This window comes from Nipponia nippon, unplaced genomic scaffold (genome assembly GCF_047370975.1).
Source record: "Nipponia nippon isolate SJK-2023a ecotype South Korea unplaced genomic scaffold, ASM4737097v1 scaffold_11, whole genome shotgun sequence".
Lineage (NCBI taxonomy): Eukaryota > Metazoa > Chordata > Aves > Pelecaniformes > Threskiornithidae > Nipponia > Nipponia nippon.
In genome coordinates this window covers 4,765,383-4,787,816 of record NW_028262302.1, presented here as the reverse complement: position 1 = coordinate 4,787,816, position 22,434 = coordinate 4,765,383, and the positions used below count along the sequence as shown (strand labels likewise).

The 22,434-nt window shown below is 37.7% G+C and overlaps 1 protein-coding gene across 1 annotated transcript in view; it reads right to left on the bottom strand.

The window, feature by feature from the left end:
- TTC6 (tetratricopeptide repeat domain 6) overlaps nucleotides 1–22,434 on the bottom strand; it is a 74,886-nt gene that overhangs the window by 48,690 nt on the left and 3,762 nt on the right. The window contains exons 4-7 of the mRNA XM_087747232.1: nucleotides 12,683–13,839; nucleotides 7,252–7,320; nucleotides 6,338–6,430; nucleotides 1,545–1,675 (exon numbers count right to left, since the gene is read on the bottom strand). Coding sequence (XP_087603358.1) covers nucleotides 1,545–1,675; nucleotides 6,338–6,430; nucleotides 7,252–7,320; nucleotides 12,683–13,495 — 1,106 coding nt within the window. The 5' untranslated portion in view covers nucleotides 13,496–13,839. The remainder of the gene's footprint in view (nucleotides 1–1,544; nucleotides 1,676–6,337; nucleotides 6,431–7,251; nucleotides 7,321–12,682; nucleotides 13,840–22,434) is intronic.

Sequence of the window (22,434 nt, the reverse complement as noted above, 5' to 3'; positions counted from 1 at the left end):
AGGATGCTCTAACACAGTTCACTTTCTCTGCAATGCATTTACCACAAAATTAAAAAAAAAAAAAAATTAGATGGCAAACCGTTTGACTTTGAACTTACAATATTTGGAGTGATTTCTGTAAATGGTGGCAGGCAATTCTCTAGGAACTTTTTAAATAAGTTTTGACATTTAATTTAAATAAAAACAATTTGAATGTTATTTTAATTGCATTATCATTACTGCTTTTGTATAGAAGTTTATCATTTCATTGAATGATCTAACCGAATGCTTTATCAATGTAAACTGAAATATTTGGGGCATGCTGTAGGTAAAGGTGAATGTTTTTACAGCACACACTCTCCTAAAACAGACTATTTATCATTCTTTGAAAAAAGGGGACATGAAAAAACAATACTATGTGTGTGGCCTACATTACCTTCACTTAATGCACTAAATACAGGTTTTTTTAGAAAATCGTGCAGTTTCTGCACCATTGATAATCTGACAGTAAGTATTTATTGAAGGTAAAACACTCATTGTCTGTTGACACTATTTGTTTTAATATATAATCTTGCTAACCAAATGATCTTTAAGCAATGCAGATAAGCAATGGCATGCAAAGGGTCACTTAAATGCCAATTTGACTGTTTCATAAACTTAAGCATTCTTTTCCCATGACTATTCTCAGCTACTTAATTGAAAGTATTATCCATTTACAAACTTTAGTCCTGCCATAAAAAGGCTCTCTTCTGTATCCAATAGACCTTTCAGGACCCTAAAAACAACAAAAGCTAATAATTAAAGCTTCTTTTTTTCCCCCCTTTTCTCAATAGAGAAGTGAAGAAGCAACCTATGGTACATCTAAACAAAGCTATCTATAAAGATCTTATTAGTAGTAAAGATCATAAAACTGAAGAGTCTCACTTGACATGGGATGGACAGGATCAGTTAAATTAGGACACCGTCTGTACTGCTTTTGTAATCTGCACTTCTACTACAGAATGACAGATACCACCTAAGACAAGAGCAAGGTAATAAGCAGTTGTCCTTAAATTACAGCTCTCCATGTAAAATCTCCTGAATTTCAGACAAGCACTGACTGTAATACAAATTCAAGTTAATGAATTTTTAATACATCTTCTCTATTTAAAGATGATGACTTAGAGCTGGCATTGCTTAGATTAAATTTGTGGTATTTTCCATTGTTTGTTTTTAATTATTTTGATTAGATTATGGTTGGAATTGTATGGACAAATTCAACCCCCACATAAGCAACTTCAGTTTCTGCTGCAGTCGAGAAGTTTCATCTGTATACAGCAGGACTGAATAGGCCCTCTGGATTTTAAAAACCATAAATCAGAACTATTTCAATGAGATAAATAGCAAATTAAAACTAGATATACCAAACTGAACTTGATAATTTAGATCAGAAATTGCAAGTGTTCAGATTCAAATCTGGGGGGATGGCATTATTTCTTCTCCAAACTTATCTATCATACTATGCACTAATAACAATATATTTTCAGTATTTTTCTTATAATAATGAAATAAGATTTAAAAATTACTCGACATTTGAAGCCTGAGGAGGCAAAGATCGTTGCAAGTCGTGTTCCTCTTGTAGCTCTTTCTGAACTTCATCGGGTTTAATTTTTGATATTGCTTTTCCTTCCACCTGTAGCACATCCAAGGATGGAGCCTAAAATGTTCATGAACAGAAAATAAACAGTGTTACAAACTGATAAGTTATATGGATATTTTCACCCACTCTGGAGTAGAACAAGGAGCAATGGCACACAAGCAACTCTGACCATCAGAAAACACAATTCAATTAAACTAGAGTAGTTTAGAACTGCTGTCACTACGCAGATCATAGCAGCACCTACAGCTATTCAAGACATAGAATAAGCAGAAAAGTGTGATAAAACAAAATTTCCAATGTGCCCTACACAAATTGCACTTCTGAATAGTGTATAAGATGAGTGTACTTCAATATATTACAAAGAGAATAATCAAAAGAGCATCAAAATCATATTACTATTCAGAACTATTAAACTTAGAAGAGCATGAACATATCTAAAATTTGTATTATATTTTTAAGGAAATTCAAACAGATAGACATAGTTTAAAGGATGATGTTTTTAGAAAAGTTTCTTCAAGGTTATGTTTATTAAATACAGGAACTTCAGCAGGAATTCATGTGTAAGGGATTCCTACCGTTTCCACCCACAGCTGCTCATTCCTATTTATTAGAGCACCACCTGCTTAGTTGTGCCAAAAATCATTTTTTCACACTGTGAAATAGATCAGATAACTGATCCCTGTTGGAAAAAAATAGTAAAAAAAAAAGAAGTGCGGAGGGAAGGCAGAAATTAATCTAGATCTCTGATTCCCTTTGTAGATTGTCCCCTCATAGAAATTTTGTCGTGGGCAGCTCACTGTAATCCAGGATCAAGAGCAAATGGCAAGGAAAAGGAACTACTGAAGTCATCACTGCTGCCAAAGTGTCTGCATCTGTTTCCATAAAACTCAGCTTCAGAATCTATACTCTTGTGCTGCTTTTTCCATATTGTGATGGCCTCCAGAGGTCCCTTCCAACCTCAACCATTCCACACTCCTGTTTTCTGCAAACCGTTAAACATCTTCCTAAACCAGACTAGCAGTGCCATCAATAAAAAGGATTCTTCTCAACTCTACTTAAAAGCTTGCACACATAACACAACAAAGCAGGTTCATGAAAAAAAAGAAGTATAATCGTAGCATAACAAAGACAGACAGAAACAGAACACAGTGGGGAAAACTAATTTTAAAGTGCTTTGTCTGGAAAAAATTTTCTCTCTCAATATGAAAAGTAAGTCCACTTTTTTGCCCAGCTCTTCCTGATACACCATGGTAATTACTTCTGTAAGGCTGGCTGGCTTAGTTTACAGGAACCCAAAGAATACAACTGTTGCAACCAAATTACTTTCGAATTAAGATTTTCAGTCACATATCTGGTTAAATGAATCACAAAAGCATAAGATTTTACTCCTCTTTGTCCATTCACATGCTTTATTTATCTCAGAATATGACCGGGCACCATGTCTATGTCTACTGATAACTTTAGCAGTATTTAAGTTCTTAGAAGAAATCACTGCATGAAAAAATTATGGACATTTATAGTTCATAAACAAGTACATTAATCACCAAGTAAAAGACACTGAGAACTGTAGAAGATACCTAAATAAGTCACTACCTTCTGAAAAGGCTTATTAAAAATTAAAATGGTTTCATATACTGTTCTTTTATTTTTGAAACCAACACCACAGTTTATATCAGCACGTACATAAAAAAAATATGAAGGACCAAAGTCAGATATTTGATGTTTACCAGAGAAAGTGGAAGTCAATCAAAATTTTACACAGAGAAAATAGGCTAACAAAAATAAGGAATACATAAAAGTTTGAAAGTAATATGTTTACCTGAAAATGTATCATTAAAATGAGCCAAATATAAGACTATGATTTTTGCTTTTGAATGTCAGGTAAATGTTTATGTCATGATCTCTTGTCCAATTTAAAGAAAAAAAGTAATCTGATTGGATGCATTGCCATTACCAGCTTCTGGAATGCCCAGATACTCAAATAATTTGGGGGGAAAAAAAAAAGCCATGTAAGTGATATCCAAAGTAACAGATGATATTCAACAATACTTGTCAATGTCTTAGACACCAATATGGCTAATGAAAATCTCCAAAACTAAAATTACAGCAACTACTATTTTAAAATCATAAGCAAAAGTTCTGTGATCTCATCTTTTTTGTGAAACAGATCATGAAGGGGGACTTCAACACACTCTTGCTAATGAATTATGGAGACTATACTAAGTAGAGGGGAGTTCCGTTAAACCTAAAATCACAGGACATGAGCCAATACACTTACTATTAGATGGACATTTTAGATGTATCTAATCTCATAATTTATTTCATTTTCTTTGTAGAAATACCAGTGAACTAACACACAACTTTTTAATCAAAATATTTGTTATTCAGTTACAGATGTAACATAAAATTACAATAACTAAAGCAAATATCTGCATTTTTTCATCTGACTGCTTTGTGTATAACCAAATTTGCAAGTTCATCTGCACAATCAATCAATTTATCTTGAAATTGCATGGGCCCTAAAGCCCACTAAGCAAAGCAAAATTATTGCAAAAATAAGATGTCACAAAAACACACCAATTAATAGTGTTCTTTAGCAATACTAATATACAGTACATTGCCATTACTCTGTATAGAAATAGTTCTGCTAAGGATGCGATAGAGCATTTAGGTAATATATATGGGTTCTTAAAACCATTTCTCTTTCTAAAATTTTGTCTCCATTATTTTTTGCATGTGTAAAAATGAAAGCATGCACTTTGAAATTAAATAATATATTTAAATTACATAGTACTTGTGTTAAATAGAACCAAATGTATGCTATCTTTTCAGGTGCCAATCTTGCAAACTACTTTGTGTTGTAAGATCACTGAACACACACCGATAGGTGTTGTTGCAACAATACCACCAGTGCATTACAGAAGTGGCATGCTGCCCAAAACAATACTGTCTAAAAAACATCATCACAGTACCACAGTACTGTTTAAATAACTGGGAAACTGTTCTGTTGGCAAATACTATATAATTTAGAAGTAATAAATAATCTTACTATATTCTTGAATATTATAAAAATTACTATCAGTGACATTGTACTGTGCATTGTTTACACATAATTTAGCATATTTAGTTTAGTAACAAACAGAGCAACTGATGTTGCAGAGTATATTCATAAATCTACCTGCTAACATCATTATTAATGTTCATTATATAAAACATTACAGACAAGTACAGATGGCACATGAGATTTCCATTACTGAAGGATTAGAAACATTTCTGACCTACAGACAGACAAATATTGTACAGAAAATTTCAAAACACAATATTTTTTCTAATTTAGCAGAATTTTTAAGAAGTAATATAATTTCATTTTCATCCATTTTCTTCAACAGAAGAACTCTAACCCATCTAACAGAAATAATTTTGCTACCACAAAAGTTGCTAGGAAATATGAATCCTTAGCTGTAGAAGAATGCCTGCCAACCGGAACTGCTCAGGCCAGCATCACCAGGTCACTTAGGGCTCTACTTCATCTCCACTGTAGCCCCATTGCAGAATGCAGTGCCAGGACTGATGGAGAGTTTCTGTCGTCTGCCTGTGACTCACTCCCAGAGCTCCCCTGTCCCTTAGCTCTTCAGGGTAAGCTCTGTGTATCTTTGGTTCTTGGCTATCCTAAAACTGATCAGGAAAGTTGGTTGCAGCTTGAAGAGACACAATCAGGGCCAAACTACAGTCAGTGGGAGGAGCTGAAGAAGCAGCTGAAGCAAGGCCCTTAAGCATTCAGAAGGCTTCTCATTTTGACTAGACCTCTGCCTTATGATGACTAGACCTTGAAGCAACATACTTGCAAATACTGGGCCATCAACAAGCATCCCATGTGTGTCTCTCATTCTCTTTTCATTTTTGTCCCTTTACTTCCTTCTTTTCATCACCTGTATCAGTCTTCCCATGTAGCTTATCCAACCTTGTGTTCATCTCACTTATTTAAGTTTAGGCCAAGGCTACCTGGTATTTCTGCACATAACACTGCCTAGTGGAAATAAATTGCATTCTTGGTTGTCCTTCTCATTATACCATTGTAAACATAATAGTGTTATTATGTTTTACAATAAGCATATATAATAACTTTAAGGCAAAGTAAACATTTACATCAAAGCTGCAGAAGGAATCAGGTTAGAGTTTTATTTTAGTATCTGGTTATAGCCTTGAAATACCAGAATGCTAGAAACTGACAATATATGGGAAAAGACATTATTTGGTCTTCGCAACAAATTTGTCCTCTGTGGTACTGCCTCTATAAACTTGATATGTGTTCTCTACTAAAAATTTAAGCCTTATAGAGTCATGATGACTAATGACAGTTTTTGTCATGTGTGAAATATCGCAGAACCAAAAGGATATTGAGCATTATGCCATTTTCCAGGAAGGCACCCACTTGTTAAATGTAGATTAGGATTCTATTTATACATTGTTTCATTTGTAATCTTCTTTCCAATCTCATAAAGGGAAGCCTAACCCAACATCTGACCGAATGAACCTTAATTTGTTTTTTCCTCTAACCTTAAGCTGCAAGACCAGTATGAAGACTTGTTTTATAGAAAATCTTCTTTTAAAGGGCAGGTGGTAAGGAAACAGCCTGCAGACCTCAGTATGCTCTAAAGCATCAAAACCTTAAGCATTGGGAAACTAATACTATCTCACAATAGTACTAAACCTGCTTACCTGCTTCACCTGCTTATTATATGTTAACAGCTCATCTTTAGGCTGAGATTCATTTTGCTTTGCTTGAGATTCTTTCTGAATTATTGGTGACTTCTGAGGTGGGGGAAAAAAAGAAATCAATGTAACAGGTGAATATACAATATTTTTTTAAAACACTTTTGTGCTCCCTGACAGGTAATGCAGTACAATATTTATTATATGCAATTATTCTTTCATCATCCATGCATTTTATGAAGCACCTATAACATTGTATCAATTTTATCTTAAGCCAAATATTTCCTCAACAGCTAACTAGATTTCCAAAAATAAATATAGTAATAGGCAAAGGACATACAATGATTAACACTAAATAATAATATTTATAGAGATTTCTTATCAAAGATCTGGTCTGTTTCTTCTACAAATTGCAATTGTAAGTAGAAATTGCAAAATGCAAGAAGAAACATACATCAGAAATTTATATCAAGAGATCTATGATCCTGTAAAGCAAATAAATCATTAGTGCCTCTAAACATTAAGCAATCCCCCAAACCTATCTAAGTTTAAATATTTAAATTTTAAAAAGAGTTTGAATGAAAGGCATAAAATGATAGGCACTAATATATATGAATACAGAATTTTACGATTCCATTGCCCTAATCAGCACGCTACTTAATAAAAGGTAAATTCTTTATATCCAGCCATTGGAGAATCAAACCCCATAAGAATGAACAAGAGACACAAAAGGGAAAGAGAGAAGAATAAAGGTATACTTGTGATTTATGAAGTACCAAAATGTTTTCAAGGACTATTTTATTTCCTTCCCAGTTTTATCACTTTAAAATATGAACTACCTATCTTAACAACTCTGCAAGCAAATAGAAGCGCTATTAACTTATTATATTTTAACATTCCTAGATAATGCAGAATGTTACCAGGCTTGCTTCGTGAAAACTTGGCAGGACTTGAGATTCAGTTTTTATTTCCTCATGTTCAATTGGTGCCTGTTGCATAAGCAAGAGAAGAAAACTAGTGTCAAACAAGAATGCTAAAAAAAAAAAAAAAAATCCATTATTCATACTCCCTTACAGAACAAAACAACATCAAAACAATATATATGTATAAATTAAAGTTTGGGTCTTCATTACACAAATTAGTTTGAAAGCAACAAATACATTCAGAGACAAATAATCTTAGGCTCATCTTTTGCAAACATTTACACACATGCTTAACCCTTCACTATAAATAACTTCTCCATGGAACTGCTTATAGTAGACAAGTTTAAAAGCTGAGTGCAATTTTCAGTTAATCATTTTCTCCACAAGAGAAAATTATAATTGCTCCACTAGCAGAAAAGCTACTACAAAATTTGAAGTTGTTCGTAGCTCCTAGACATACTATTCTTTCTCATCAAAAGAACGGTTCAACAAGTCCCTTTTTGGTTACAGTATATCCATATGAAAAAGTAGAAATAAAACACAGCAACAACAGATGGTAGTTTTAAGGACAGTGTGCTTTCTAAGCACCTGGTTAGCACACATGTACTTTACCCTTTGTGCCATATACTGGCTTGAGGAACCAAGTTTTAAAGACAACAGTAACAAAGAGTATCACATCTAAACTATATTTCATTTTAGAATACAGTTCTTTAAAACTGCTATAGGTGTGTTAAATATTTCCAGGGAAAATATTTCAGAGCCACAAGTTGATGCAAGAACACATTAAAGCTATCAGTTGAATATGTGTTAGAAACAGTCTGTCACGTCATGAAAAAAATCCGTTGCTGGCACTGCAAATGTCCATTTGCTCTTTTAATGTAAGAATCTTCCACACAGTAAATTTTTATTCCATTGAGTGTATTATCCACTTAGCAATATAAAAATATTAATTTTTTTAATGCCTAGGATTTTTTGCATTTAACTTTAATGCCACATAAGAAGCATATTTTGAGCTGTAAACAATTTTTTCCTTGCATATTAGAAAATGAAAAGGAAAAAAGGAGGAGTCTCCAGGCTGACATGAAGTGATAGATGCATATACTACCCGAAAAATGTAAACTATAAAGCAATAATAAGCTATGGCCTTGCAGAAGACTGTACACATTGGTGTTTTGCTTTTAAACAAAGCCTTTTAGTAATTTATCTACCTTTGACGGAAAAGACAGCTTAAGAAAAAAACAATTCATATTACATTTTTTTTCATCACTATGAGAGCAAGGAACTAAAAGAGAGGAATGTAGTAACAACTCAGACTAAAAGGAACAGATTCAGCATTATCTTCTCAAGCTATACCAAACAACTTTCCTCTTCTTTGCAACATGTGCATATTTTCAAGCACCGTGATTACCATGGACTATTAATTATTACAGTCCATCTTAGCTGATTGTAACTCTTTCCCCATGCAATTTATTATCCAATTCACGGAATCAAAAAGAAATATTCACAAAGCCTTTCATTCAATCAGACTGGATCCACTCACACTTCTAAACTGTTGCACGATATGTAAATTACAATTTTACATATTAATTTTCCTGTTCTGTCAAAACCAACAGAATTATATGAGCATGTATTATCTTAATTTCATTTTAGACACCTGTACATGTTATGTGATTGTTTTCCTTTGTTGGGTGTGGTGTTTTCTCTTTTGTCCACTCCCCATGCGAGAATTGCAGGCACAATGTTATTGTGTTATTTTAATAAAATGATGTGTACCATCTATATATGTACTATGGGCTGTGCGTTTGCCTTAACAAAAACAAGGCCAAAGAGGTGTGATCTAACTTTGGGAAATAAAAGTGTTGAGAACTGTGGCAACTCTTAATTCCTGTGGGAATCTGTTCTTGAGTGTTCTTTCCAGTCTTGAGGAAGCTGTTTTCTTCATTGATATTTTAACCTTGTGATGGAAACATCTAGCATGCCTTTAAAAAACAGGTTTATTAGCCATAGGCTTCCTCCTGCAGGTGTAGAAAACTATTTAGGTACCCGAGCACCTTGATAATTCATTAGAAACCATGTTAATATTTTCAGTCATTTTGGTATGTCTGTGGTATCTTTTGTAGCTGAAAAGACTCGTTGTGAGACCTGACATACAGAAAACTGAGATTTTTTTTTTTTGGTTGTTTTTGTTTTTAACAATTACCTCTAAATTTATGTTAGATATTTTCATCTGGTATTTCTTTGATTCCTCATTTGATAGTTACATGCTATTAAAATAAATTATTTTCCTCTCTATTTTGACAAGAATAGTCTCTATCACCAGTGCAGAAAAGACCCTGGTAAATGACAAAAAAAAGTCAATCTAGATGTGTGAACATAAAAATATTTTAAAACGTTCTTTTAACATGGTGGATTTATACAAATTATTTATACACAAACATAGCTAATCACCCTGTACCCCTTTGACAAACCTTGAAACTCTGGAGATGACAATCCATCTGATTAAAAACAATTTGTTCTCATATTATAACAGCAGCTTACTGACGTAATGAGGATTAGTCTTACATTTTGTTAGACTTCAGGGTAAAAAGATAGTCCTTGCCCCATAAAGCCTGTAGCGTTTTTAAGACAAGCATAAATGATGTAGGCCTAATGATCATAAGAAACTGGAAAGCGATTGTTGATAAAGTGTAACAAACTGCACAACTGGATTGTTTTTAATCAGTTATGTGCACTGGTAAATTTGAAGAAACAGACAGATTTCAGAAGTCCACACATGTAAACCATCTACCCAACATCCCTACCTAGGCAGTTTCTTGCAATGTTATGAAAAGAAAACATTTTTTTTTTTAAATCTGAAGTAATATGCGTTAAGGTTCCAGAAAAAAAATTTCCTGTGTCCAGGAGCGGTAGTGTCCACCCCTGAAGACTGAGCGGCTCCCTTCAGCAAGTGGCAGGAAGTGCCATAGCCTTTGCCATGATTAACCTTATGGAGCATAGTCAATAACGTGTGCTTCCTGAATTAATAATGTAATATCAAACTCATAAGAAAAAGCATCATGGTCTGAATTTAGCTACATTTTAACAGATGCTAAGAGCATGAGAAGAACATTCCATAAGCCACCTGTAAGCAGAAAATAAGAAAACCAATAAGAAGAGCTAGGCTTTGCCACTTAAAGAGAGCTAAATGAAATAAATTGACATTTCTTGTTCATTTCCATGACACTTAGAATACACCCTATAGCACCTGAAGGAAAAAAAACTAAATATTTTCAATAAGCCTCTTAAAAGCACTGTTTTATCAGAAAGCAATACATGATTTGTTGTGCAATTTTCATGTCAGCTGAAATATAAAGAACATATAGAGAAAATAAGTGAGATACTGTAAAGTTATGAGCAAATACTTATTTTCATTTGCTTATAGATCTAAAGCAAATACAAGTGTATCTCTTCTTAAATTTTAACCACAATTACTCTCCACCAAACCACTTTTGAGACAATATTAATGCATTACAGAGAAAATCTTCTCAAAGCCTCACTATTGAGACTAGTTGACAAAAGCTAGAGATGTTTTTTTAAAACTAAAGTACCTTTTGTGTTGGCTTCCTGCTAGTATGGTATGCTGTATAGTCCTTGTTTAATAGAAGCATTCAAATTTAATGTTATTTTTCAAAAACAAAAATGTTGTTCACTTAGTTACCACCCTCACGAGCTCATCTGAGGTACCAAAGAACTGATCTGCTGAAAACAATAACTAACTAAAGATGATGAGCTGCAGGTTCATCACCAAGAAAGCTGAACATCAAGCTGAATACCAAGAAAATGCATTTCTGAAATGAATATAAATACCCTCCTATGGATACTAAATCCAACATATAACTTAATAACTCAATATACTTCAGGGGTAGCAACAAGCCTCAAGGCAACAAAATTACTCCAGGCATTGAAAATTATATTATTCTCATAATAAAAATTCTACTTTTTAACAGCAAATGTGGTAGGAATCATTATTCATAACTGATTCCCCTCAAAGGAAACAGGGCTAAGTACTAATGTCCCACTGAGCTGGCATTCCGTTCCCTGAATAATGCTCTTTTCGATGCTGGGGGAAAAACTGTGCTCAGCCCCCACAGCAATATCATAAGCTATCAGTGCTAACCAGTCATTAATGCAAGATCAAGAACGAGATAAAGAGAACAGAGTGTATTTTTTGTAAGAAATGAAAAACACATTTAATCCCGAGAGCTTGTTTTCATTTAGTAGTTCTGTTCTTTTCCCAGGTATTTATGTTTCATTTTAAAGAATACATTTCTTACTTCATTAGAGAAGGCAAGCCTTGAAGCTCAGTGTAAAGTAAATAAACCATGCATAATAATAATAATAATAAAGAATTGCCAGAGTCTTCATCCTATTTATGAGGTCACTTAAGTTCAAAAGACACCTGCTGCAAATGCCTTTGATTAAAAAAAAAAAAAATGTAATCAGCAAGGGTGTCATTCATCCTCACTAATGTCCATATGTCCATACCTAAAAAAACCATTAAACAACAAACAACTGGACCAGAAGGTCATCACCAAGTTCAAATTTTCATTTTACTTTGAAACTGATTGATGTAAGTTTTAGAAAGAAAGAATTAAACATCATGGTACTCCAGAGGCAGTTGCTGCTGAAAAGGAGTAGTTCACCCTCCATGGGTCTATTCATTCCATGGCATCCCTAGCAAGTGCTAGCATGAATACCAAGCATGACAGTGATTTCTGTGACAGAAGTTTCAGCCCTCTTGGAACTAGAACAAAACTATCAGTCTGGCTAAGAGAGGACAAAGAGCCACCTGATAGTAAGTTACTAGTCTAGTTAACAAATGAATCAGCAGCCCCCTGGTGAAAATCTAGGAAAGGTTTCTGTAGCATCTACCTGATGCCTAGTATTGCTGATACCTCCTGCTGTAGTTGAAGGGACTCTCTTACAGCTGCTTACACAATCTACCTAACTGTGACAATAAAGAATTTGTCTTATTGAGACTTCACAAGCTAAACAATAACTAAAAGAAGCAATACTTCCAACAATATCCCAAATGCATTTACTGCACTTTTTCATATGTCAGACTGGACTATGTCATCTTAAAAAAGGGAAAGGAGAGTAAAGAAAAAGATGTATTAAACTATAAGCAGTACAATAAAAATAACACCCCAAAAGAGCTTGTGTTTTAATATATTTTGATATTGGCTCATTTTCATTTTTAAGGGACATCAAAAAACCTGGCAGAAGAAACAGTGAAGAATATTCTATGATACATTAGTGTCTTAATCCATTTGTTTTGTCTGGCTTCTGTGTTGTAACACATTGTAGGAGCTGGAAAAAAAATATACAACTCTTATAAAAGTAATATTTACCCAAGAGAAAAATATTGCTCTTGTTCTGGTTCACCTACTTCCATTTTTATGTTGTAGTTCTGGCCAAGAACACTCTCCAGGAGTTCTTTGATCGTCTGGTCTGAGGGAGATGGAGAAGTAGACTGCAGGGAAGCAATTATTTCATCAATAGACCTTGCAACCACTTTCACAGGCAATGCTGGTGTGGAAGTAGGCTCTTCAGGTTTGCTCTGCTGGAAGTTCTTCTCGTATATTTTTGAAGTGTCTGGTCTAGTCACATCTCTTGCCTCTTCCAACTGTTCTCGAGCAGACCTCACACTTGGCTGCTTGCTTCCTTTTCTCAGCACTCTTCCCGATTCAACACCTAAATCTTGTTGCTTTGCTTTCGAAATCACTCTGCTTCTCTTCTTACAGCTTTCCCTGCTTATTTTTCCCTTTCTTGAAATGTTTTTAATTGTATCAGAATCTGTAGAGCTAAATTCATCGCTATCTTTAATCACAGTATCTATTTCTTCAGTTTTATCTCTTTTTAAATTCTGGGGATCCATCTGTAGCATACACACTCTATCCTTTACTTTACTAACAGCTTTTGTCTTTTCTAATGGGATAGGGGAGCTATTAACATGAAAATTAGACCTGCAATAACTTGGCTTCTGAGGTGGTGCTGAGTGCTTGACCATTACAATTTTTTTAGTGGTACCTGCAAATGATGCTATTACTGGCAGTTTTACAACTTTACTTTTATGACTACAAGTGGCATTCTCTCTGTTAACTTTTTCAGAGCAACTTCTCTGATTTTTGTCAGCACCATCTTCTTCCACAGATTTATTTCTTTGAGTCATCACCCTGAGATCAGGAGTTTGTTTCTTCATGTCTCTTACTTCAGAAAATATCCTTACTTTCTGTGAACATCAGAACACCCGATGAATTAATTAGGAATATTTTTATTTATATTCATGACAGGCTTACGTGGACTCTTTGACCTCTGGAGAGGATAATGTTCTTAACTGATGCGATTGATCTGGTGTTAAATCTTCCAATAAGGGCTAAATGCTCACGTTTCTAGGAGCAGTAACTATTACTTGTTTGATCTTCAGACTATCCCACTGAGATTCCCTGCATATAGTCTCATGCTCCTTTATCATATTCGGCTCTTCCACATAACTCGGTACAAAGTGCTCATGTTTTCTAGCAATTTTCTCCTACTGTATGCAGCCTGTAAATTCAAACAGAAATGAGGTTTTTTTAATTTTATATACCAGCACAGAACCCAGTCTTGCACAGACTACTTCATTTTGATAAGGGCCCAATTGATTTTAACAAGACTGTTCTGAACACATGTAACTAAGCACCAGCAATGGCTATTAGCATTTTACCAGAGTAAAACAACTGAACCATTCCTATCTTTGAGAGCCTAAATTGGGAGTTGGACAGAACTCCCAAGAGAGAAAAAAAATGAGAAAGGTTAAAGCTCAACGCTTTCTCGAAGTAACCACAAAAAGCTTTCCACCTACAAAAACCAGGGACGCCTCCAAGCCCCACTTCTCCCTCTCGAGCAGGCAAAGAGCCTCCCTCCCCTCAGGAAAGTACCTCACAGCCTGACAGCCCCAGCGCCCACAGCCGGGCCGCCGGCGGGGGAGGCACGGCACGGGGCAGCGTCCCCGCCACGCACCGCCACAGGCCCCGCGCAGGAGGGCTGCCAGCCGCCCCCCGCACGGCGCTGGCGGTCCCGGGGACGAGGACGAGCCGGGCCCGCAGTCCCCGGAGGAGAAGGAGCCGCTGCCGCCGCCGCTCCCTCTTGAGCCGGCGGGCGGGGGAAGGACGCGCTCCGTAACCAAGCAACGAGGCTCCCGCTGGGGGAGAGAGCGGGCAGCGCCGGCTGCCACCCCGAGCGAGCGCCCCCTGCCGGCGGGGAGGCCCGGCCGGGGCCACGCTGGGCTGGGTCCCCCGAGGCGCCCCACGGGCGCGGCATCGCTCGGGCGCAGGCGGCACCGGGACCCCCCCACGCTCCCCCTCCGGGGGCGGCGGCGACGTGAAGCCTTTCACGTGTGGGGCTTCGGTGGGAATTTACTCCCTTGAGTGAGCGTATATTTGAAGGTCTGCAAGTTTCCGTGTCATCCGCAGACGTCGTTAGAAACATTCAAGCCAAACCACAGCTTTCTGAAGGCCGCGGTACGGCCGAGGTTATTTGTACCATCGTAGCCTCGTTTCTCTTTTGTGTATGGCAAACCTTGTTCTGCTGTCAGTCACGGGCTCTTTGAAGTTTTGCTCTGAAAGCCAAACGTACAAATGGCATCGCTGGGGATTTGTGTGCCACGCAATGTGGCCGCTTCCTAAATGCAATTACAGATCAAACTAATTTTCCTAATTGTCAAAGAGTCAGCTTGGAGGTGAAAGCTCAACTCAGCTGCATTTGACTCGTTTATCATCATCAATAAAGTTTCTGTCATCGGGATTTAGTTTACAATACTAGGGATTGCCTCCAACAGGACAGGCTCCATCTCAGACCAGCTTTGCAGTATTAACATGAGCAAAAAGTCTGAAACCCGTGCTCTGGGAGGAATCCTGACTCCGTGTCTTACAGTTTTACTAGCCTGTCCTTCAAAGAACAGAGGTATCAAATATATTTGACAGCTGTCTGGTGAAAGTTAAATTTTAACAGTAGTTCTTTTCACACATGAAATATGAAGTAAAAGTTGACCAAGAAAATGTTTGACCATTTCAGTGTCCAACAACCATAGGCATGATAACATGTGCCAAAAATCATCAAACTTCAGGAAAGAAATAAAAAAAAAAACATATAAATTAAAAGAAAATGTGAAAAGTCAAAGTGAATCTATCAAGATGGTTATAACTATGGCACAAACCTACAAGGTCACATTGACCAGGTTCCCAAGAAGGCTGGTTGTCTAGAACACAGGCAAAGCAAAGCAGCTTATAGCAGTAAGGGGAAAACAAACAAACAAACAAACAAACAAAAGTTTCCAACATACAATATGAACTCAAAGCACTGAAATTTTCATGAACCTCTGGGCTGCAACAGTTCACAAAATTATGTTTGCAATCCACTTATGTCTCTTATGGTGGGTAAAAATAAAGTCTTTTTTTTTTTTTTTCCTTCAGTTTGGATCCCCAGGCATCAGGATGATAACAAGTAACTGTAGGGACTAACTGCATATATTGGATTCAAATATGTCACTCAACTGATTGAAAGGCTCCACTGATCTAACAGGCAAATGTCTTCTATTATCCTTTCCTTTCTTTGTAGCTTTCAGCTACAGCTTTGTAGCTTTTTTTTTTCCCTATCTAATTGTATTCCTCGAGTTCAAAGGGGTAGCCAGTGTACTTCTTGAAAACAATGCTTCTTACACTGGGCTAGACAGCCCACTTTTAGCTTACTAATGCAACTAAAAACTTGTTGAAAATGAAAAACTCATTAGCCAATCACATTACATCCCAATTAATAGCAAATTGTCTTCTTCTGATAGCAAGATAACTGATTAAAGCCCTGTAATACACCGTAAGAAGCCTGTCTATCTGGGGTCTAATTTGCTTCTCCTTCTCTCTAGCAGGAATCCCAGAGTACCTGGAGGAGCAGAAGGTAGAATACGAAGTAGCTGATGTGTGTTGAAGGACTCCCATTAGCTGTCCAGGCCATTAGAGCCATTCAGAACAGGAATGAAGTGTTCGATCGCCTCATTGAAGATGAATCCTATTAGCAAATTAATGCCGTTGTAAGCCCAGAGAACAGATCCATTTCAAACTAGTTAAACAGTGAGTAAAGCCTCAACAATTTCATTTACCTAGAACAGTTCCTCTCTGCAGGAGTCACAGTGGGATGTGGAAGAAAAGACCCTGCATGTGAAGAGATATTTGCATCAGGTAGTTCCAGTAAGAAGCTACTGAATGGCAAGAAGTATTTGTGTCAAAAAAATCTCAGGAAGAAGGAAAAGTCCTTAGACATGGGTTTCCTCTTTAGGTTAATAGTTGTGGTAAAATGGAAATTGAGTATGCTGTGTTATCTTACTGTATCTGTTGCCTGTCAGTTCTGCTTGCAGCAGACCACGGCTGGCTCCGGGAGAAGGCAGTTAGGTTGCAAGAAAGGTTCCAGCCTTGGTTCATAAATATTTCCTGGTTTACAGCATTTAGACTCTAGGTCTTGTAAGCAAAGGGAGTAAGCACCCAAGGGGAGCTGATGTCCAGTTAAATCCAAATGCTATATTTTTACCCTACTAAGCCACACACATTGCTTAGCAGTCATTCCAGGAGTAAGTGTGGCCAATATATCCTCTAGATCTTCAGCTTGAGCTCCAGGGATGACAGCTGCAGAGATTCTTGTCTCTGATACACAGGAAAACAGGGAAAGATTTTTCCCTTTTCCTCAGGTATTATTAGCATGTGCCCCTCTCTTAATAATCACAGTGATGCTTGAAGCCTGAAGGTGCTTTTTTATTGACATTATTTAGTTAAACAGGTTAGGCCCTATCTCTGTAGCGTGTGAAGTCCAAAATTTAATCAGTAGATGAATCCTTATACTTAGCAAATGGATCTAGATTTGGAAAACCTTGTGCAAGTTCAGTGCCTGGGTACACATTATTAGTTTTCTTAATTAGGCCTCACTGGATCACTAAGCTTTCTAATATCACATAAATTGTATCATCTAAGTTGTTAGTCTATTAACATTACAAGGAAGGTGTTTTTTTTTCTTTTTAGAAAGAAAAGCGATCATTAAAAAATTGTTCAGTTGGTTGGAGAAAGTCGAAAATGCAGTTTCTTTTTTCCTATATTGGCTGAGTCCATGCCATGTAGGAAGTCCCACCCCCAGTGCCCATCATTGCCATGATCCAAGTTCATACTAGAATGAGACTGAGATGCACATAGTGCCCCACAGGCTTTGGGAGGAAACTGGAGCAGAGTCAGGAGTTAATGGTGCTCCCCAATAGTCACCATCATCTAAGCAATCAGGAATCAGGACAGCGTGGTGCATATGAAATATGTACAGCCTGGTATGGGGTCTCCAGCAAATGCCAGAAAGAGTCCTTGCTGAATAGCAATTACTTAAAGGAAAAAGAAAAGTAAGAGAATAACTACTTCGCTAGTTCTTCTGTGGCTTACATCTAGTTTGTCACTAGATGCTAAGCCTCGCCTTGGTATCCTTTCCCAGCTGGCTGTGAAACTCATTTTACATGAAATAGTCGAAAGGCCCCCCAGCCCTGCTGGGGGATGCTGCTCTCTCCCTTTCGGTGTGCTACAGCCAAAGCACTAATCTAGTCTGCCTCAACATGGCAGTACGCTTGCTCAAAACTATTCACCAACGCAATAGTTCTAACAAGGATAACAGCATCTTTACAAATACAGTTTCACCATGATGCCCAAGTATCCCATTTTAGAGACCAGAAGCTAGAACAAAGAGATTTTGAATGACTTTCCAAAGTCCCCTAGTAGAACCAGGCAGATTCATAACCGAGTCTGTGCTTCTGACTGCTAGTAAAGAGAAAATCAGAGGTATATATCCTCAGGCTACAGGCTACAGTTTGCTCTTTGCATCAACAGCTTTGTTTTAATATTTCTGCCACGTATATATGTAAAATGGCCATAAATACTCAGAGAAAATGAATTAATTGTAAGCTAAAATACTGAACTGTGAAGTATGGCCACAGGGAATGTAGCACACAAACTTCTCTGACAGTTACACTATGGGGACAGTAATCTGTAGCAGAGGAGTGGAGTAAACAGGTGAGGTGGAAATAATCTCTTAAATCAGAGCGCATCAATACTGAAAAGATTTTTGGTTAGTTGCAAGGCAAAGCAAGTTGCAAGTTGCAAGCCAAGCTGAAGGAAATACGGGGTTTTTTTGGTGATCAATCCATACTGAATCCTTTGTGCAGTAAGCAGCCATAGAAAGGTTTTGTGGAATTAGTATTATAAATCACACATTCAATCCCTTTGTGAGTGTAGAAAGCATTGTCATTCTTCTAATCACTATATCCTATCTTTGATCCATAACAAATATGCACACCCAGCTCTACTAATCTCCATTATGATTGTGAGATATCTGTATTTGCAGTACTATGCCAGCAGAAATAGTTAAAATTTTCCTTCCTCCTATGATTTTGGGCTTTGCTTTTTTTTTTTCCCTCCCAACTGAAACACATTCTTTAAATAATGGCATTTCCTTTATAATTCAAAATAAAAATAAATAAGAAGTTGGAAGCAAGATGGAGCCCTTTTATTTAAAACCATATTTATAATGAGAAAATCATTACAATGAAACAAATATTTGGTCATTTGGAGTGATCATGAATCCCAGATTTATTTTTTAGTATGATGTGACTGTAATGTTTCCAGATATGTGCCATTTTATTATACAGCCCAAGAGAAATTACATGAGTTACTTTTAGAAGCCCATCACACATAGCCTTTATTATAGGCACAAGGTCAGAGACACTCCTGGCTTTGAAGAAGGCTGTAAGCAATAAACGGAGAAATTACAGCTAAACACCTGCCAAAGTCTTTGCTGGGCTCAGCCCTTTACTTGCTTTAGTTTTAAAATTTGATCATATTATCTCTGCTCTCTGTTGTCTTTCAGTTAATACAGCAGATTTTCCAGTTGGCTATTCCGGTCCAACTCTTCTGTTCTCTTAGGACAACAGCTTGCCTGTGGATACACAGATGTAGATATATATGTGTGTGTTTGTAGATCTCATAGGTTTCACAGCTGAAGACTCGGTGTTGGGGGACATAGAAATCCCATTTAATCACAAAAAAAATCTTCACATCGTATCAGTTTCTTCAGCAAAAGGAAATGCCCTGCAAAGGGTGAGGAGGGGTGTCTGCAGAGGCTGAAGTTCCAGCTACCACTAAGGGTAATGTTAAAAAAGATTTAAAGGATTTCTGGCACAGGATGGATGGTGATCCTTGATATTGATCCTGAAAAGGGGAAAAGGATTGTTTGTTCAATGGGCAATAGGAAAGCTACCTGATCCGGCTATGAAATTGCTGGGATGGAAGAGAGGATCTCTCTCTTTTGGAGGAACTGAAGGAAAGGTCAGGTGTTGGATTCCCTCCCAATCATCGCACCTTAAGTCACTACCTAAAAAGGAGTAAACCTGAAACCACATGCACTGCAGAAATACTTTGGCAGCTGCCTTGTTGACTGGGGAGGGGTGGAGGAGGAATGAATTAAATCTGATTCTTCCTTGTCTCACCAGTAGTTGCAGAGAACTGCACAAACGTGACACCAGAAGGGAAAGCACATGGTGAGCTAAGTGACCTTCCTGATGTCATTCCCTTAAATCTGCTCAGCAGGGAGATTCACCCTTGAAATGCTTGAAGCAGCAGCAGAAGCTTAGGCCAACTGCTGGGAGGACCAACCACTCTCCAAAATACTGAACAGCTGCTGCCCCTCAGGAGTCCTAAAATGTTACCAAATCCAGACCTTCCTCTACTTTCCCATAGATGCTGGTTGACTATCCAATTTTATGGGTCTTGTTTATGATTTTAGGGTTTTACCAGTTGATATTCACATTCTCACATTTCACTGTAAAACTACAGGACGTGTTACATAGGGCCTCCGGGCATCCTTTTCCAGGGCAATCATCATTTTTGCTATACACAGGTTAGTGTATGTCCCCTGATGGAGTAAATGGCCAAAGTGTTTCTTTATATGTGTGATCGTGCTGCCACGCATCCCACAATGGCTAGGTGTCCGTGTTAATATAGCTCAGGAAAATGTGCAGTTAATTCAGCCTGAATTCATTTATGCTCTAGGAACCGCAAGCTGGGTAAAGCTGTGGAACTGCTCCCTGGGGAGGAGTTTAAATAAGCCAGCCTTGATTTTGTACATTAGATTCTTCAGAGCTGAAGCCAGCCAAGAAAGCCATTTATGATGGATACTGGTCTCTCCCAATGCTTTTTTTGCAAAACTGCTGTGGAAAGAGAGACAGGGAAATGAATAATACTTTGCAGGTAAAGGAGAATGGAGCAAGCAATTTGAAAATATGGTGCTATGCAGTCAAAGAAGGGCAGCATTCCTCTGCTCTCTGTGACTCAAAATCCAAGTTACCAAAACAAGTCCACCTTCTGCGTAGGAAGGTCAGTTTGCAGAAGAACTGGAGTATTATATTGGCATGAATAGTACACGCAGTTGATCAGCTTTGCATCTCTTGTCCAATACAGCGATATTTGGTTTACATCAGTGAAACAGATGTTCTCACAGAGAACTCACTGCAGGTTTTGGAGAAGCAAGATTCATGGAGAGTGGAAATACCCTTTGTTCAACAAGCAGATATTGCTGGGGAAAAAAAAAAGAGCAGACTTTGGTCCATGAGGGCCAGCTTGAGCAACTTTAACAAGGAAGTAATTCTCAGATTCATGCAAAAGTGTCTCTCCTACCACGCTTTGTTTCTTATACCAGTTTATATAGATTAACTACACTCACTGTCTCAGTTTGCTTTCTTGCTTCCTTATACGTGTATTGCAAAAAAAACTGTGTATGTCCTGAAATACCATTTTTGCAATTTGGGTGAGATTCTAAAAAGTGGGTGCCATTGGGGTATACGTGTTTATCTCTGTGCATAATTGAATTATCATCTCCTCTGATACTGTTTCTTCCATACCATATTACTGCAGTTACTTTAAAACAAAACAAACCACACAAAACTTTCGAAGAGATATTGAGTAATTGCATAAGAATTGGCACACCGATTGAAACAAGCAACAGAAGCATTTCCATTTATGGTTCAGTAAATCATAACATAAATAAAACACCCAATAATTGAAATAAATACCTACATGGCTGCTCTTGAGTCAAATGAGAAATATCATGTGCCTTTATTTTTACATAAAGTAAGTAAAACACACCTGGCCAATCACGCACTGCAGTGTGGGCACCCTGCCAACTGGAGTTCTGCAAACAGCAGAACATACACACATCTAGCCCTACTAGCAAAAATAAAGTGATTGTATGCAATGGGTGGTGATTTGCCGACTTAAGAACTATTTTGTTACAGTAAAGAAAAAGCAAAAAAGAAAACGGAGGCTTCTTTACTCTCATCTCTTCAACCATCGGATATCAACTTATTCATAATTTTTCATTTTGTTATTTGTGTTTCTTTCTCCTTTAACTGTTCTGATACAGGAGTATTTTCGGGGGGGGGAGGTATTATTTTTTATGTCGGGAGTGTCACTCAAGTCACGACATGCTGAATGATGCCTAGAAAAATGAAATACAATGAATTGCAATGAAATTTAAGGAAAAAATAAATAAAATAAAATAAAAAAATAAAATAAAATAAAATAAAATAAATAAAATAAAATAAAATAAAATAAAATAAAATAAAATAAAATAAAATAAAATAAAATAAAATAAAATAAAGTAAAATCCGGCAACGGGAAGCCGCTACTGCAACGAGCCAAACAACGCCTCCGGGGCCTCGTACAGCGCCCATGAAAGGCGCACCCTGAGCGTGACCCGCGAAAGCCCGGCAGGCCCGGCACCGCCCGGGAGCGCTCCCGGTGCCCCGGGGGCGCGGCCCCGGCAGGACTGGGCCTCCGGAGCCCCCTGCGCCCGGCGGGGGCGGCTGAAAGGGTGGACAACCCGCGGCCGAGAAGCAGGCAGCGGGGAGGCAGGGCCCGGCGGGTGGGGGTGCGGGACAGGGCAGCTGGAGGGCACGTCTGGTCCGCCCAGGAGGATCCAGACCCTGGGTGCCGGGGAGGAGGAGGTGCAGAAAGAAAAGGGGGTGCCCGCCTCCTACATCGGGTTGGTCGGGGGAAGGGGGTCGCTTGGCTGTTATGGTCGTAGATAAGAAAA